General features: G+C 52.5%; 7 protein-coding genes across 7 annotated transcripts; 4 read left to right on the plus strand and 3 right to left on the minus strand.

Annotated features, from left to right (window-relative positions):
• Window positions 1-2,503: 2,503 nt before the first annotated feature.
• On the plus strand, window positions 2,504-2,793 carry J4E79_000996 (uncharacterized protein; the record flags this gene model as incomplete). The annotated part of the gene is made up of 2 exons (XM_049349907.1): window positions 2,504-2,637; window positions 2,688-2,793. 2 exons carry the CDS (start codon window positions 2,504-2,506, stop codon window positions 2,791-2,793), a joined length of 240 nt encoding a protein of 79 aa, XP_049215066.1.
• A 1,681-nt stretch (window positions 2,794-4,474) lies between these two features.
• On the plus strand, window positions 4,475-5,460 carry J4E79_000997 (uncharacterized protein; the record flags this gene model as incomplete). The annotated part of the gene is made up of 2 exons (XM_049349908.1): window positions 4,475-4,738; window positions 4,786-5,460. 2 exons carry the CDS (start codon window positions 4,475-4,477, stop codon window positions 5,458-5,460), a joined length of 939 nt encoding a protein of 312 aa, XP_049215067.1.
• A 906-nt stretch (window positions 5,461-6,366) lies between these two features.
• Window positions 6,367-7,266, plus strand: J4E79_000998 (uncharacterized protein; the record flags this gene model as incomplete). Its single annotated transcript, XM_049349909.1, has 1 exon — window positions 6,367-7,266. One exon carries the CDS (start codon window positions 6,367-6,369, stop codon window positions 7,264-7,266), a length of 900 nt encoding a protein of 299 aa, XP_049215068.1.
• A 444-nt stretch (window positions 7,267-7,710) lies between these two features.
• On the plus strand, window positions 7,711-9,176 carry J4E79_000999 (uncharacterized protein; the record flags this gene model as incomplete). The annotated part of the gene is made up of 5 exons (XM_049349910.1): window positions 7,711-7,735; window positions 7,786-8,049; window positions 8,109-8,435; window positions 8,493-9,070; window positions 9,123-9,176. 5 exons carry the CDS (start codon window positions 7,711-7,713, stop codon window positions 9,174-9,176), a joined length of 1,248 nt encoding a protein of 415 aa, XP_049215069.1.
• A 195-nt stretch (window positions 9,177-9,371) lies between these two features.
• On the minus strand, window positions 9,372-10,145 carry J4E79_001000 (uncharacterized protein; the record flags this gene model as incomplete). Its single annotated transcript, XM_049349911.1, has 2 exons — window positions 9,372-9,902; window positions 10,098-10,145. The coding sequence occupies 2 exons, from the start codon at window positions 10,143-10,145 to the stop codon at window positions 9,372-9,374; spliced, it is 579 nt and encodes a 192-aa protein (XP_049215070.1).
• A 924-nt stretch (window positions 10,146-11,069) lies between these two features.
• J4E79_001001 (uncharacterized protein) lies at window positions 11,070-13,627 on the minus strand (the record flags this gene model as incomplete). The annotated part of the gene is made up of 10 exons (XM_049349912.1): window positions 11,070-11,376; window positions 11,428-11,528; window positions 11,595-11,996; window positions 12,045-12,389; window positions 12,438-12,486; window positions 12,538-12,766; window positions 12,823-12,843; window positions 12,895-13,316; window positions 13,419-13,523; window positions 13,596-13,627. 10 exons carry the CDS (start codon window positions 13,625-13,627, stop codon window positions 11,070-11,072), a joined length of 2,013 nt encoding a protein of 670 aa, XP_049215071.1.
• A 2,114-nt stretch (window positions 13,628-15,741) lies between these two features.
• J4E79_001002 (uncharacterized protein) lies at window positions 15,742-16,913 on the minus strand (the record flags this gene model as incomplete). The annotated part of the gene is made up of 3 exons (XM_049349913.1): window positions 15,742-16,048; window positions 16,113-16,661; window positions 16,714-16,913. The coding sequence occupies 3 exons, from the start codon at window positions 16,911-16,913 to the stop codon at window positions 15,742-15,744; spliced, it is 1,056 nt and encodes a 351-aa protein (XP_049215072.1).
• Between the last annotated feature and the right edge of the window lie 406 nt (window positions 16,914-17,319).

A 17,319-nucleotide genomic window follows, 5' to 3' on the forward strand; every position in this document is an offset into this window, starting at 1 on the left:
ATTTGGTGGCTTGCATTATCCCTGGCAGAGGGATCTCGATGCAGCAGCGTCATGCACCTTGCTCATGTCCCTAATCCCAGTAAATGTGCGGTTATGTCATGTCTGAGTGGCTTTCTGTCCTTAAGACCCAGCGGCTATGTCATGCCGTAAGTGGGTACGGCGCTGCGGCTGCTCTGGCGAAGCGGGAACCTCGCCTGATGACGAGGTCTGTCAAGGGCATCAGATGTGGTGGTGTGTTTGTCGATCGTTTTCGATGCCGATCTATTTCGAGAACGACTGTCCTGCCACCGTTTTCAAAAATAAGCGACATGACATCACATCTGAACAACGGGGGGTGGTCAGCGCTGTATTGACGGGTAGGAGTCTCGAAGAATCCTAAGGCAATATTGAACAGGCTCGAGCTGAGTTCCCGAAGTGACAGTTGCTGTAGCAGCGAGCTGGAAGGGAAGGCTTCTTGCGTCACTCGCATGCCCTTGACTCGTTCAGAGCTAAGCTCGACGCGAAACATCAGTCAGTGCCGATGACGATGAACTCGGCACATGTTCCGGATTGACGTTACTTCCCGGGACAGTTCCACTGGAGGTTTGGCATCCATGGTGATGCAAGCCGCAACTCCACGAGCGGCATCATAGCCCACAAAACGCGCAAACAGCCGCACCTCCCTGCGTTGTCGTGAAAACGTAGCGAGCAGCATCATGGGGCTCTAGCTAGGAAGCGTTGTGGGGTGGTCAAACCCGTCAACGTGGATGCAGATCTGCGGGTTGACATGACGTCCATTAGGCGCGGTTGTAAGAGGGCTAGAGCCGTCAAAGGGAGGTGGTTTCGATCCTCATACGGAGTCGCGATGTGTTGTGCGCGCTCGGTCTCAGAGCGATGATGCGAATGGGAAAATTGAGATGCGAATCTGGCAGGAAGGGTCTAGACGCAGGGTAGCGGCATCGGGAATTCGGCCAGGGGATCGAACATAGTCGAAAATAAAGAACCACATCTTCGATTCGAACATGTCAAATAGGCAGCCGCTTCTAATTTGACAGGCAGATAATGCAGCGTGAAGATCATCTTTCGTGGGTCGCAGCCTCTGTCATTTGCTTAGATTAATTGCACATTTTCGATTGGAGGGCAGGGTGATGATCACAAGCCTGGACATGTGGCCTCTGAAGATTCTGCGTGGATCTCCCCTCGTGGTCGTTCCAGCCTTGGGCGTACGAAGCCCAGAATACACAACCATACCCAGAGAGTTGCCAGCCTCGGTATCCTAGCAGTACGGCGCGCTCCAAGATGCCCAAGGCGGCAGCGTAATGAAGACATCGTGACCGGGCGGTACCTGCGTCGTTGGTGGCCGGGGCGGTTGGTAAAGACCCTGCATGACGATGGCAGTGGCTGAGATGAAGCCGTCACACGGACAAACGTCAGAAGTGACGATGTTGCGCCAGAACATGTTGCGCTGAGCGGTTGGGTGGGGGCTATGAACGCAACGGGTATGCGGTAGCGCGAGACCCTGCTTTTGCGAGCCCTCCGCTAGACCCGCTTATACATAGCCCATGCAGGAGCGCCGGGCCGATCTCTGCCGTACTAGGATAAGATGACGTTCTCTGGTGCACGGAAACTTTGGGGCGCTGGAGCTTGGAGGGATCTTCCACTTTGCTGGGCTGCAGCCCTTGTGGAATGCGAGTTTCGAAGTTGAGCGAAGGAGGAGGTGTGACGTCGCTGGGCGGACTCGGTGCTCCACGAAGCGTGCAGACAGCCGTGCCGCTGGAATGTTGACATAGCTTCTGCGTCATGGCAGCTGGGTGAGCCTCACGGTGAGTCCGAAGTCGATCGCCTACTATGGGGAAAATAGCAAGCAACATGCGAAATCAACAGTTGCCGCTCGGCGGCTCTCAGACAGGACGCTGGGCATGTGCTGCCATGTACCGCCTGACCCTCAAGTCGCGACACCAGTCAACAGACACGGTACGCCTATCCTCCGCTGTCAATGGCCAGCCAGCCCTGCTGCTAGAAAGTCCCCTAAACAGTTGTCCCAGCACCCCCGTCATTGCCGACATCATCAGCAAGCCCGGAAGTCGTGATGCCCAGGTACCAGACCCACCACAAACGGGGATGTGAGTATCGGAAGCCGGTGATTGGTGGACGAGGCCACTACAGCCCAACATAGAAGGACCCTGTAGATCTCTGATTGCAAGCCTCGAAGCTGGCGGCCCACTAGCGCGCTGGTCATGGTGGATCACTTCTTTGAGCCGACAGTCATGGGCCGATCTCTTGCCTTGCGCAGTCATTATGGGCCAAGTCGTTCCGTCCGCCTCTGTTGTGCGTGCGTTGTGAGACGCAGGAGGGTATATAGTTCGCACCCCGCTTGCTGATTCTCTAGATCCCATCAACAGCACCCAGCTCATCGATTCACATACAAATCCTCGATCTCCAGCACACCCTCCGCACACATCTTATCTTACTTAAGCCTCTACTATCTTACCTCTATCACAACTTCAACTACACACCTACAACAATGTCTGCCATGACTGAGAACCGCCAACAAGTCTACGTCTCCGACGGCTTCTCGGAGCCCATGAGCGCTCAGCACAACTTTGCCAACAACTTCGACCTCAACGACCCCGACCGGGCCATGACCGACTACCAGAGGTATGTTGTTACTCTTGTACATGACTCGTATCAGTCACTAACAATACCAGGATCATGCACGAGCACACTAAGCGCCAGCTCACCACTGCCACCGACTCTGCTCGTCGACGAAGCGGCGCATCGTCTTCCGACTCTGTCAGCTCCGCCAGCTCATAACAATCATCTTGATTGTACATTGCACGACCATCTTCCTTTCAAGCGTCTGAGACGCTATTTGTATTAGCGATGCATGGTTAAAGATCACGCTTTGATCTGACTTTATTTACGAGAGAGCCTGGCGTTTGGGAGTCTACATATGGCTTTCGCCAATGGCATGCACGGCACGGTGTTGGATCGATTCAACGATATCCTCTTTATCTCAATCAATTGAATGTCTCTATCAGGAGATTTAAATCATCATTTGCAATTACCCATTTAAGTGATATGTTCTTCTTCGTAACATTGGTGCCTCTTAGTTTTAATAGTCGTTCAACCTCCTTTCAACCTGTACCCGTGGCAACGTTGACGCGTGGACTTTGACCCTGGACGTCCTCGGTACGACGCATTGACCTTGACGCCTCTCATCACGCAATTCCAAGGTTCCACCGGCCACCAACTTTCTCATGCTAGCCATTAAGCCATGATACTCCCTACTTCTGCAGCATGCACCTTCGTACATGCAGACGACTACAGGGTCTTGCCGTCTCGCTTGGTCACAGTTCACCGTGGTTGCAGCGGCTGCTGCATGTCGAAACGGCTCGTGCGACCACCAATTATTATCACTAGCCCCGGCCAGGACCCTGATTTTACAAAATGCACTAGTATCTTGCAGGATCTCGTCCAGAATCCCGTGATGCGGAAAGAAAAGCCGATGTAGTCCCGTTGAGGGCCAGGAAATTGCATGGTGCGAAGCTTGAATCTTGGAAGGAAGATGCAGGTGGGGCTGAAGGACCGAAAAGACACCCAGACTGTGGTAATGGGGTGTGGTTTCAGGGGAATGCGAGCAAGATTTACATCACAGCCATCTGATGTAAGCAACACCGTACTACATGTCTTGTTTACAGAGGCGCAGTGTGAGTAGAGTACCTAGGTAATGACAAGGCCTTTCGATCCACTACTCGTTGTACAACCAGGAATTCCACGTCCAGCTTCCTTGCGATCAATTTCGGAGACACCACTAGAGACGCCGTTGACCTGGTCTCCCAGCATGTTCAAGCTCTAGACGAAGTTGCAATTGCAAGCCGTTTTCAGGTTTGTTCCCTGCAATAGTATGCACACGTGTTTGTGCTTCCAGCGCGACCCTTCCAAGGTTCCCAGGTTGAGCTCTGCACCCTGGATAACCACGCTGCTTTGATGCTGACGTGTCTTGGACTACCAAATTATCTGCAGACATAAGAAGAACAACTACAATGCTCATTTGCGAAATATCAGCAGAAAATACTGCGGTACCTAGTATTCCACGCAGCGACCGATAGGCCAATGCCATAGCCTAACAAAAGCTTCGGTCATACAGCCACCGAGCCGATATCGCAACACTCCGAGATTCTTCTGCCGACGAAAGCTCTCGAGAAGAAGAATGGCGAGTAAATGTTGTTCTTCACGCACGTGTTGCCATGCAACGAGGCCTCCAGAAGCAAGCCATACTGCCACGGGCCGAGCAGCTTGCCCGGATTGGCCGGATGTCCACGGCTGTCCCCACCAGTGACATCGTTGACAAGCTTCAATGCGAACTCTCATCAACCGTCAATTGTCACCCTTCAATCGCTTCGTTGAAATTGCGCTTCGTCCATAAAGCTTCCGCATTGCTTGCTTTAATTTCTTGTTTGCTCTGCATCTTCCGTGTCGCGTCGCCTTCGTCATGCGCTCCTTCGCTCTTACCGCCAGTCTGGCCGCGCTCTGCAGCGCAGCACCATATGGGCAGCAGACGCCACTTAAGAACATACTCGAGAACACAGACAAGAGCGACAAGTACACATACCCAACGGACTTCACGAGGGAGATTATACCCAAGCCGTTCCACAGCCATAACGATTACTGGCGCGATGTGCCGTTCTATTCGGGTCTGAGCCAGGGTGCTATATCGACGGAAGCTGATGTGTGGCTTCTGAATGGCACGCTCTACGTAAGTTACACGTCGCGAATTCATACAATTCCGCTAATAAACGATAGGTCGGTCATGAGCCTGCTGCGCTGACCGACAAGCGCACTCTTCAGTCTCTCTATCTGGAGCCAATCCTCGACACTCTGCATCGCCTGAACCCGACGACTCGATTCGTGCAGCCGGGTGAGCAGAATGGTGTGTTCGACACCTCTAGCGGACAGACTCTTTACTTCTTCATCGACTTGAAGACTGCCGCCGACGAGACCTGGCCCGCTGTTCTTGAAGCCTTGGAACCTCTACGAAGCGGTGACTGGTTGACAACTTACGACGGAACCAATCTGCGCAAGAATCCCGTTACCGTCATTGGAACTGGAAACACCCAGCTTTCAGACGTTCTTGCGTCGTCTCCACGTGACGTGTTCTTTGACGCGCCACTTGCTGATCTCAATGACTCCAAATATGCGGACCTCACAGCAAATGAGTCACCAATTGCGTCCACAAACTTTGCGTCGACCTTTGGCGAAGTGCGCAAGCGGGAGTTTAACGATACGCAGCTGGAGACGCTGAGGAGCCAGCTTGACATGGCACATGAGAAGGGCATCATGGCCAGGTATTGGAACCAGCCGGCGTACCCGATCGGTACGAGAAACGCGGTTTGGCGTATTCTCTGGGACGAGGGCGTCGATCTGCTCAACGTTGATGATCTTGCGGCGGCGGCTGCCTTCTGGGAGGGCACTGGTTAATGAACGAGTTGTATCTGGGCTACACAAAGCTATATGCACATCAAAGTACATAGCTATATAAGTAATGATCAAGGCCATCCAATGATGAATTCATGAAAATAAGCAATTGCTCGCAATGGTTCGTCGCGTGAGGCACACGTTCGCAGCTCGCTTAGTGCGGCTCTTTCTGGTTCCTGCAGAGGCTCATCCCTGTAACCCCGGATTACGTACTCGCCCGAGATTTTCCACATGCCAGTCATCTCAGCAATTGCGTTCTAGATCCCATCTCATATTCTTTGTCCTCATCAGAGACTACCCGGCAGACATCCTCACCACCGTCTTTCCACATATATCCGTCACCTACGTACGCGGCTGTGCCGGGACTCGCTTGCATAGCTATAGCCGGCCGCTCTTTGTTCAGAGAAACGTTCACGTCGCGTTTCATCGCTAGGGAAGGGACCTGCAAGCTTGCGAGCATCTGTCATCAATAGTAAAGTCGCAAGGACTTTGGGCCAGCTCCTCCGACTTTTGAGAGCTGCTCCAAAATTGTGCGACTGAGAAAGAGCTAGGAATTCGGCGGTTACGTCATAGCGAAGATGTTTCCTCCATCGCAAGGCTTGCGATTGGACATTGATGCCATCAGTCAGATATTTGGTTCAATAAGCATCGCATGCTGGATAGGTACGTGGGATACAGCTTCTCGTACTGCTACGTGCTGTGCAACGCGCTTGCCTTGTGTTGCTTTTGCATGGCTGTTACCTCGGCACGCCGGAGCTAACGTGTGCGACAGTTGTTTTCTCACCTCAAATTATCGAGAATTGGAAGAGAGGCTCAGCGGAGGGCCTTTCAGTAGTCTTCATCGTAGTATGGCTACTCGGCGACTTCTTCAATATCATAGGCGCGGTGCTGCAAGGTGTCCTGCCAACGATGACCATATTGGCCGTGTATTACACTCTAGCCGACATCGTGCTGCTGCTACAGTGCTTCTACTACAAGGGCTTTACGTTGCGCGATGAGTATAAGAAACCCGCCGATGAATCCGACACGGATAGCGAAGTTAGTGAGCAGTCACCGCTTCTACCTCATCGCAGACCCCAGTCGAGCGGCTCACCCTATACAAACGGCAACGGCCATGGAATCGAAGTCCAGAGACCGCGCATTTCGGATATCGATCGCCGTGGCTCAGGCCATTCCCAAGGGTCATTCCGTGAGCGCTATCTCTCCATTGACGGCACGCATCTCTCGCCTGTCACACCGCTCCACGATGACTCAACTGCTGCACATCAAAATGGCGCAGTTACAGCCAGGTCTCAGCCGACCCAGTCCAGTCTGCAAACGATCCTCTTCAATCTTGGAACCATAGTTCTTGTATGCGCGGCCGGTGTTTTCGGTTGGTATCTTAGCGCACGAAACTCCACCGCTCCCAGCCAGCCCGACGGCGAGGACTCATCACCCGAATCAACCCTGCACTTCAACCTTTGGGGCCAGGTCTCAGGTTACGTTTGTGCCGCGCTTTATCTTGGGTCCCGCGTCCCACAGCTCCTGCTCAACTACCGCCGCAAGTCGACCGAGGGCATCAGCATGTTGTTCTTTCTGTTTGCTTGCCTGGGTAACCTGACGTATGTTCTGAGTATCCTAGTATACAAGCCCAAGTGTGGGGGCCACGTTTGTCAAGATGGGGAGGGACGCGCTGAGTACGGCAAATACATTGCGGTCAATATGAGCTGGCTGTTGGGCAGCTTTGGCACATTGTTGTTGGATGCCGGCGTGTTTGTGCAGTACTTCTTGTATAGGGTGGACGATGATGAGAGTGATGAGGAAGAGTAGACAGGTTCTACGTCAGGTGTCAAAAGTGTATTGAAATGAGCGTTTTGGTACATGCATGACGATTGATCATGCGGGCAGTGCGTGCACAGCCACGAGATTGTATATTATACATAGCGGCGTCTGTTGGGACAGCTGATTCCTTCTTTAGGAGTCTAATCGGTGCCTGGAGTTGCTAAATGCTGAGTAGTCTCGACTTCCGACATCAAGATACGGGATTCGCCCGGGTTCGTTTGCGGCCGACTGGCTACGTGCCACGCGCATTCGACGCCTTGGGCTGGAATACGTGCGTTTGCTAGAACGCCAGAGTAAATTCAATCAGAATTCAACAGAATTTAAGCATCTCATCACATTCCACTCCTCTTCATCAGTATCTCGAAACAACATTATCTTGCTCTCTATCTGCGACGTGACAGGCAACCACCGGAATTGGTCAACACAACCATCATGCCCACTAACAAGCACTTGAAAAGTTCGACGAGCTCTTTCCTAGTACTCAAGGCTCTCCACTAACATCTGCAGGCATTGTCTTCTGCGCCGCCGCGAAAGTAGAAGCAGACATACACACCTACCCCACACGCTTCCACGACATCGAAGAAGTCAAAGAGTACATCAACACTACCTGCAAGCAGTCTGGGAACCAGTACATCACCACCAAGCAGTTCTTGACGAAGCAGGAGCTGGCATATATCAAGGACAAGGTATGCTTCGTAGTAGCTTGCAAGGCTTTCAAGCAGGGAGAGTTCTATCTGGAGGTCGGGTTGGTGGACCGGCCGGCTCTGAGAGGTATTTTTGTTCAGTTTCCATTATTTGGTCTTCCCAAGCTCACATGTAACGTGCTTTAGCGGCCGTCGAAGCAGACATTCGACGCCTCCTTCCCCTTGTACCTTACTGGCCGTCCTACTTCCCTGGTGTTGAGGATGCTCTTGTACATGTTGACGGCGTTGCACGTTGGAAGGACTTCACCTACACAAGATTTGAAGGGGTTGAGCAGGAGAGGTTTCGGCGTTACGTCAAGTTCAACACTGTGAGGCATGCTTATGAAGACGGTCACTTTGATATGCAAGTTCCCGGGGAGGATTGGCGGTGCCGAAAGTCCAAATCTCGTGAACAAGAGAAGAAGCCTGTCAGTGGGCCAAAGGCGCGTGGGAGCAAGTTGACTACGATGAACGGTATGTCATCTCCCTTCCCAGCGCCCTGCACTAGACTGACTGACTCACTAATTACAGGCGCAATCGAAAGCGACATTCAAGAGCTCTTCACCCGCATTCCCACATGGCTACCAACATTCTCTTCCCTCAACGCGGCTCGGAACTACGTTGCTGACTTCTCGCGCTACATTCGTTTCTCATACACATACTGGGCTGACGTCGAACCAAATCGCTTCCGACTTATCGTCAACTTCAACACGGCAAAGCTGGCGTTTCGACGGGGAAAGTTTAAGATCTGGGAAGGGTACGAGGAAGAAGACTCTGTTGACACAGATGAGACTGCCGTTGAGATCACTGAGGTCAAGGAGACGGAGAGGGAGGTTTCTTCACTGGCGTATCGGATCCGTTCCAGCGGGTCTACTGTGACCCCGCCTGTCGAGACACCCGTCTTTTCTACTGCCACCGCCTTCGGAGACGCTATCGACTCCATCAACACGGCGATTGCGGATACTACTGTTGACGATGTGCCAGACTTGCTACTAGAGGAGCTTCCTGAGTCCATCAGCATTGTAGGAGAGGAAATTCAGGAGCCTATCATGTCACCCCAGGAGACTATTACGCCCTTTCTGGTTGAGATTGACGAGGATCCGTTCAAAGTGAGTGTCTCTTGGTGTCATTCTGGACCTTTGCTAACTATCTTCACTACAGGACCTCATCGCTGTCTTGAAGCGTGAGAGCATCCTCAAAGCAGCTTTCGAGTGACGCAAGCTGGAATTACAGGATACTAAATTGTGTTGCGTGCTATGGATGATTGGATCAAAAAGTTGTGTCCTAATTTTGTACAGTACAGTATCTGTAACTGGTCGATGCTGGTAGCGATGGTGACGGTTGGAACATGTCGTATTCGGGCTGCCATAGCATTACTCAGATATCTCTGAAAGCAAGTCCACCACACCCTTAAGTTTCATCACTGCTCTCCTTCTCGTTGTCCACAATATCAATCACATCATCCATCACAGTCTCCTTGCCCTTACCCTTCCCAGCTTTCTTCGCCTTCATCTTGGCAATTTCGACCTCAATACCCATGTCGACTTCCCTCCTCAGGTTCTTGTAGAGCCCCATCTTGAACAAGATCTCGTACCACACGAACAGCGGTGCCAGAAACAGGGCTTGGACCAAATTGTCCAGCAAAGCCGGTTTCCTTCCCTCAAATTTTCCGTGTCCTACGAATTGTAGTATCCAGCTCACGACATGAATGGCGCCGGCAATACTGTTGACTTTGGTCTTGTTGTAGCGCTGCGTGAGGCGGTTGGAGAGGGACGCGAAGGCGAGGATTATGGGGGTGACGGTGACGCCGGCGAGGTTGGGCGAGAGCATGAGGTATAGCGTCGAGTACGTGGCCGCGGCGATGGTGCCTAGGTTTAACGGGAGGTTGAGACGCGTCAGGAGCGGGTGCTGGCGGATGGGCAGGGTGGGTGTGTTGGTGCCCTAGATGGTCGGGTCAGTCAGCGATTGATACTGTGAGGATGGAACGAGCGGGAAGATTGGGCTGCGCACAAACAGAATGCCTGTTGCGAGCAGGACGGGCACACATGCTATGTGGATGGCGACATTGGTTGGATCGCGGTGGTATGCGCCATACTGCTCTTCGCATTAGCCAGCGAGCGCGCTCTGGGGCTGTACGGGCGCCATTACGAAGACGAGGTTCTTCTTCAGGTCAAAGACTGGCATCTTGGGTATTCGTCAAGCAGACGTGATGCTTTGCGACAAGGCTGGTGAGGTGCCCGCGAGGCGGCGGCGCAGGCGTTGTATAAGAGCGTGCGGAAACGGCGGGAGATGCGGGGAAATGGCTGCGAGAAGCGGATCCGACGTCCAAGTCAGGGGAACAGCGTATGGGGGTAAGTCAACTTAAGTCGGAAGACAGGAAAGGAAGAGGATATGCTCCGGGATCGTCGGGTTCCTGGAGTTCTGGGGTTGCTGACGATCAGCCCACCCTCGCGGCGGCCGTGATAGCTGCGCTGGGGTGCATTGGCTGGTGGTTAGCTTCATGCCGAGGCTGACTGCCGAGGCACCTCCTGTCAGAGCCCTTCGGGGTTTGGCCCAGCATCCGAATAGCCGTTACGATGCTTCCTGGTGCATGTGAAAGTGGTTGATGGTGGTTTCCGCTAGCATCCAGACGCGCGCTGCGCTTGAGAAGCGCGTTTTTGTGGGGCCGCATGACGATAGGCGTCGTCTTGAGTAGTGGGGATTCTGACGGCGATCCGTCTCCACGACGAACCACTTCACATCGCCATCTACCTTTGTCACGTCTTGTTTGATGTCATCTCGCTATTCTACCGTTGTGGACCTCATGATTTATCGAATGACGGGGGGAAGGAGCAATGCGGAACAAGCGATGGGTGCGATGGGTGCGACGGAAACCACAACCCAGGCACCCTGCGGTATTCATCGTGATTAGTGACAGACTACAATGCCCAGTCGAGCGAGTTTGAGGGTATAAACAAAAAAATCGATGAGACCGCATGCCGCCACAACCACCCATACGCCCGGCTAGGCCACCGATCGATGCATCCCATGAGCTCCGACATGCTGCGAACTACGTACCCAACATCACCACCTCTTCTCGCCTCGCGCTATACTCTATTCCAAAGTTGACTAGACCTGCTTCTCGCCTCGAGGCGCCGGTCGAACATAGGCATCCGGCTTAGCCAGCCCTTTCTTGCGAAGAATATACGTGTTCCAAGCGTAGCTCATCTGCGCTGTTACACTCACAGGTGGACGCTGGTCGCCAAACTTGTAAAGCTGAGGCTTGGAAAGACCCTTGCGACGGAGTATGTACGTCTTGAACCACCAAGGTAGGTTTTTACCAGCCTGGTATTTCATGTGGGTGCGCGTAGGGACTCCGAAAATATAGTCGAGCTCTTCAAGTGTCCGCTGCTTGGTCTCGGGTAGCCAAAGGAAGCTGGAGATATATTAGCTCTCTGAATGTTGCAGCGGATTGAGAGTGGCTTACATCATAACTAGGGCGACGACATTGAGACCAGCGTAGAAGCCGAATACTCCTTGAGGTCTCATGACCTTGAGCATGCGCGGGAGTGTGAGCGACAGCACTGCCTAATAATTGGCGCATCGAGTCAGTATATGCCACACCACAGAGTCCATCAGTTCGACTTGACTTACCGCCCAGAAGTTGTTCGTGGCTACAGCCCATGACATACCCACTTCTCTGTGCGAAAGCGGGAATACCTCAGCCGAGTACGTGAATGGCACCGGTCCCATTCCAGGAGAGTAGAAGGCGCCAAATAGATATACGAAGAAGGCGATCAAGCCCAGATGTGCATCGCTATCCTTGGGAATGTAGTAGCACATGCCAGCTACAAGGAGCGTCCAGAACATATTGGGAAACGTGGAAAGAAGCAGACCGCGGCGACCGAACGTATCGATTGTCCAGACGGCTGGCCATGCGAATGTAAAATTCACAAGACCGAACCCAAAGGATGCAATGAGAGCTTCCTTGTTTGTGGCCCCTCCCTCTGCGAAGATCGTCGAGCTGTAAAAGGCAATAATGTTGATGCCGCACATCTATTCTCGTCAGCCTCATTCATCCCAAGCGGATTCCTGCTATCTTACCTGCTGACCGATCATCACGATACCAGAAGCTTGCGTCGCGCGGCGGACCCGTGGAATCGTGAAAAGCTCGATGAAGCGCGTAAAGAAGTTGGACTTGGGGTTGATTCCAGCTTCGCGAATCAGAACCTCTTCCTGCTCGAGGAGGCAATGGGTGTAGTAGAGGTCGCGCGCAGCTTGAAGAGGGGTATTGCGTAGACGAAGAAAGGATCGGTAGGCTTTGGCGTACTTGCGCTTCTTCATGAGCCATCTTGGACTTTCAGGAACGAACCAGATGCCAATGACGAGGGGAACGGCAGGAATGAACGCGGATCCGAATTGAAGACGCCAGGAAATCGACCCAGTGTTCTATCCGTTGTCAGTAGTTGCAAACTACGAGCACGTTGATGGGCTTACCATGACAGCCAGGTTAGCGACAGTTCCAAGGAAGATGCCAAATGCCGTCCTTACTAGGTCAGGTTTTGTTTCGCATACATCTCGTACAGCAATAACTCACCAGATTTGCCAGGACATGACGAGCCCGCCACGCACACTAGCCGGAACATTCTCCGCTGAGAAGACGGGCACTGTAACTTCCTTGAGTCCCATACCAACACCCAGAAGCACACGGCAAACGGCAAGCTGGCCCCATGTCTGGCTCAGTCCCATGCCAAAGGGCGCAAAGAGTGAGAAGACGGCAGCGATAAAGATAGTACCACGACGACCGCAGAGTTCATTCACGGGGTCTAGAGCCATTAGCAAGAGAGGATAAGAGATGATGAGAACTTCAAAGGCTGCTCACCAGAGATCCAAGCACAGAACACTGTAAAAGTTAGCGAACTTCTCACGCGACGCCCCTTGATCACAAACTCACCAGCAATAGCAATATAAGGACAAGCATTGATGAACCCAATAATCCACCCATTCTTCTCACATGTCCCTGCTGCCTCACACACAGGCCCAGAGTCTGGAATACCAAGCGCCTGACCGAAAGTCAAATTAGCGCCATTGGAGCCCGTTTGGTCCCAGCCCTGGATAGCTGCGGCGACGGAGTTGAGGATGATGGTGAAGTAGAGTGTACGAGGTAGTTTGAAGCGATGAGTGATTTCTTCGCGGACGGCGGTGCGGTCATCTTCATCCAGCTCTTCGAGGTCTTCGAAGAGTGCGGGTGACTGTGCGAGGAGGGCGCCTTTGACGAGGAGAGGCTCGACGTCGGTTAGTTGGTGCTCTGTGGCGAAGTCGTGGACGTTGGCTAGGAGCTGCTCTCGTGGAATGTCGACGAGCGGGTTGCGGATTCTGGACTTATTAGTATGAGCGCGTCCAGAGCATAGCATTTGAGAAGTTTTGGAAGCGAGATTGCTTGTATCTGGAGGCTTAATCAGGTAAGGAATTACTTACTCGCCCTCGAGATTGGCTGTTAGGCGCGCGACACTCTCTTTGCGCTTCGCTTCACCATCGAAGATGGACGCCTTGCGCTCGTGGTGTTCATCCACTACCACTGGACTGGAAGACACACGGTCAGTACAGTTTGAGCCTCACATCATGACCATCTTCAGCTTGCGACAAGTAGCTTACTCAATCTTAGTCTCCTTTTCAGGTTCCGCCATGGCCAAACTAGAGTCGGACGTGCGCACTAGAGCTTGAGTATGTTTGGCGTCAACGCCCAGTTAAATAGCTTGTTAAGGTTCAGGAAAGCTCCCAGCAAGACGCGAAACCAGGAGGAAAAGGCACAAAAGACCTTATAATACGCGACGGAGTGAGCAGGCATGCTTATATGTCGGTGTCAACAAGGCTTACTGCTTCATTGCCAAATGCTGCAGTTTCCCTGTCTTGGGGCAATGCCAATACCGATCCTCACACATGCAACCATTCCCAGTCACATCTTGGACATTGGTTAACCATTCCCATCCATCAACAAAACGCTCAAACACGATCACGCGGTGCCATCTCACCAGCCAATAGCGTCATGAAACGATGGGCCAGGGTAAGTAATCACCGCATAACAGCTGGGAGTTGGCCAACGTTGGTGGCTGCAAAACGGTAAGGCGGAGCACTTGGTCGTTCTTGGGTAGTGGGCTTGGCCGGGCTTTGACGATTGTTCTCACGCCTTGGACTTTCTTGATGTGACAAGCAAGGGCCAGGAGGGGTCAACGCTGATGCCGATGTTAGAAGCCGCGAGGCCATCCGGATAATATAAACCCATGGCTCTAGATACGCGGCTTCGGCGCTTCTTCGATACCAAGGAGTATCGTGCGCTCACAACCGATACAGTAAAGGCGGAAGCAAAAGAACAGACACAACTATTGTGTCCCATCCACAGACTATCCAGGCAGCCATATACACTACACGCGCCTTGGCATTTCCCAGTCATTCCATCTTGGTATCCCAAGGCCAAGCCACATACCACACCCACGTCTCAGCTGGAGCGAACGAGCATCTCACATGACGGCATAGTGCAATGTAACACAAGACTCATCGCCATATCTGCATGCACATATAAATGCACAAAGATGCATTGTAAGTCCAGGGAAATCCCGAGGGTTTGGAATTAATATATCAGCCCACCCAGCAAATGCTTTGACCGGTGCTGCGGCCACTTGCATCGCAAGTACCGTACTCTGGGATTACAACGAGTACTTCACTTGCTATGATGCAAATTAGCAAGATATCAGCGCTTCAAGGTTCTTCCTTGCTGTTTTCAATCAAGAAAGGCGAAGCCGTCGTGCCCCGTTTTTCAACCCAAGACTTTGCGTGATCAAGATCAGACAAAGGCGAAGGATGTTTTCCCCGCATTCTCGCTTGGCCTTGCTTGTGCACCAACCGTTTTCTCTTGGATGTGCTTTCTTGTGGTTTCTTGGATCTGCAGCATGGGTGCTAGCAAGGTAGCGCAGATCGAGACCTGCGCGATGCACGTCTGTGGTGAGATTGAGTCTTGGTGGGGGCGCTGATGGATGCCTGAGTCTCTTCGCTTGGGCACCTGCACGAGGCGCATCTGGCTCGCTCTCTGTGTAGGTTTGCATGCGGCGTTTTCTCAACGCGATCACGATAGTCGGGTGTTGTCGCATGGGATCCGCGGATATCGGTCAACGTGGAATTCTTGATTATTGCCGCACGCAGTATGTCGAGGCGAAGGCTAGCATCTATCGCAAGCCTACTGCCGTCACGCATCTGGCGAATGAAGAAGGGAGTGGCACGCCCAGATAAATTGGGATCTGAAGATCTGTAAGAATCTGTATCTTCAACGTGTCTTTGTAACCGCTCGGGATACAGCTACATCTGCTACCTCTCAATGTCGAGCCAAATTGTGAACTAGCCAATTTAGCTGAGCTATTATAGCAGTGGATCCCAGGACTTTTTAGAGTTTGTCTCTGAATCTCCACGATGTACTTGCTGGAAAACGGCGCCGAAAGACGGACTTTCAACTCGCAGCTGGAGGTACATCATCAGAACCCACTTCTGCCTCTGTCCGCTGCCCGTTCAATGGGGGAGTATCTGAGGCCCTTTCTACCTCTTTGTATGCTGGCGACGTTTCTGAAATCCGCAGAGCCTCAGAGTTTTGATAATTCTGCAAGAATGTCTTCGCCCGGTTAGTCTGGTCCAGCGTTTCCTCATAACCTTCCCATGTTGGGTCGACCCTTTCAAACATATCTTCGAAGCCCTGCGTCAAGCTGTCTTTTAGTTTTTTAATCCTCTTCACTTCCCTCTTGTGCTCTGGCGACGTCTAGACGCCAGTTCCGTATCCTGGTTCCTTCTGCTTCCCTTTATCTGTGCTGTCGCTCGTATCCGCGCTTCCCGCAAACGCAGTCTGAATTGGAGGTCTAGGTTTGGCGGCGATGTCGAGTTCGGCAAACTTCGGTCGTACTTGGAAGATGTTCACGCGGGCGGCGTTGAAGACCTGTTCGGAAGGCGGGATGGTGACTGCGAGGTTTGTGTTTTCGGTGAGACGTGTGATGAAGAACATGAAGCGACCCGTTTTGATCTGCATTTCTGCAAAGTTTGCACTACCGGCAGGAATATTTGTGTGTTTCCTATGAGGGAAAAGAGTATTAGCCAGGTCTTGAATGGTTGGTTGGTTGGAGGACAGGTACGTACGCCATGCTCTGTTTATGCGTCTTCAGGATGCTTGAGATGCGCTCGAACCGGTCCGTGAACGGGTTGGCTTCCTCAGTCTGCCTTGTAACATGTGCCACTGTAAGACAAGTTGTACGCTCATACAGAATGAGTTCTCTAGCATCAATAACCTCGGCCAACTGTTCCAGCAGCGCCTCAATTGTGCCCGCATTCGGTATCAAGTAGTAGATGATCTTTGTCCAAGCCTTGTATAGGCTTTGGTCCCAGATGCTTGTTGCGAAGAACTCGACCGTATCCTTGAACCCCTCGCTAGCCTCCCGGATGTACTCGGCGCGCTCGTCGAACATGGCCTGGCGGAGGCGGGCTTGTACAAGATCCATCTTGTGTATAAGACAGAAGACCTTGGCGTTGGGGCTGCACTCGTGGAGGGCGCGAATGATATTGGAGTAGGAGACGACGTCGGCTGCGAACTCGCGCGATTCGATGTCGAAGACGAAGATGAGGACGGCGACGGAGCCAAAGACGTGGTTCCTAGATTGATTGAGGTAGTTCTCGACGAAGCCGTCCTGACTGCGAAAGATCAGTTCATGTTATCATCTGGTCTGGTAGCTGATGGGCTCACCCTCCACAGTCCCAGAGATTGAGCATGAGGTTTCCCATGAACTTGATATTGCTGTGCTCAACGTCGATTGTCGCACCCAATCTCCGGACATCTTTGGCGACGTAGTTGCTGAAAACGATGCTTCTCATTGATGACTTGCCGGCTCCACTCTTTCCCATGAGCAGCACCTTCCGCTGCTTCTGCCGTTTGATAGAGTTCATGGTGATAGCGTTCCGACTGTGGAAAGAAGCTGCGCGCGAGTCGCGATAAGGTGCGCTGTGCAAAGACTGCCGCGCGGCAAAGGTAGGCTTGGTAGCGAACGCGGAGTGGTAAACGTCTAGTAATATGGAGCCGTCGCGTGGGATTTGGTGATGGGATGACGTACCGTAAACAGCACGCCTGGGCGAGCTTTGGCGTGCCCGAGCGGTTTTGGGTCTCTTCTTGGCAGGTGGGTGGGGCACTTCCGCACTCCGCATTCCTTCTACTGGAAACGCGATGGCCATCCTTGCTATCAACAGTGTGGTCAAAGCGATGCACATCATAGTATTTCTTGTTCTATGTTCATGGAGTTCTAGTCAGATCAAAATTCCCCATTGTGAAGATTAGTGAAGGCGCCAGCTCTCGTTG

Source organism: Alternaria viburni (genome assembly GCF_023758015.1).
Source record: "Alternaria viburni strain BMP 2772 chromosome Unknown scaffold_2, whole genome shotgun sequence".
In the NCBI taxonomy this organism is placed as follows: domain Eukaryota; kingdom Fungi; phylum Ascomycota; class Dothideomycetes; order Pleosporales; family Pleosporaceae; genus Alternaria; species Alternaria viburni.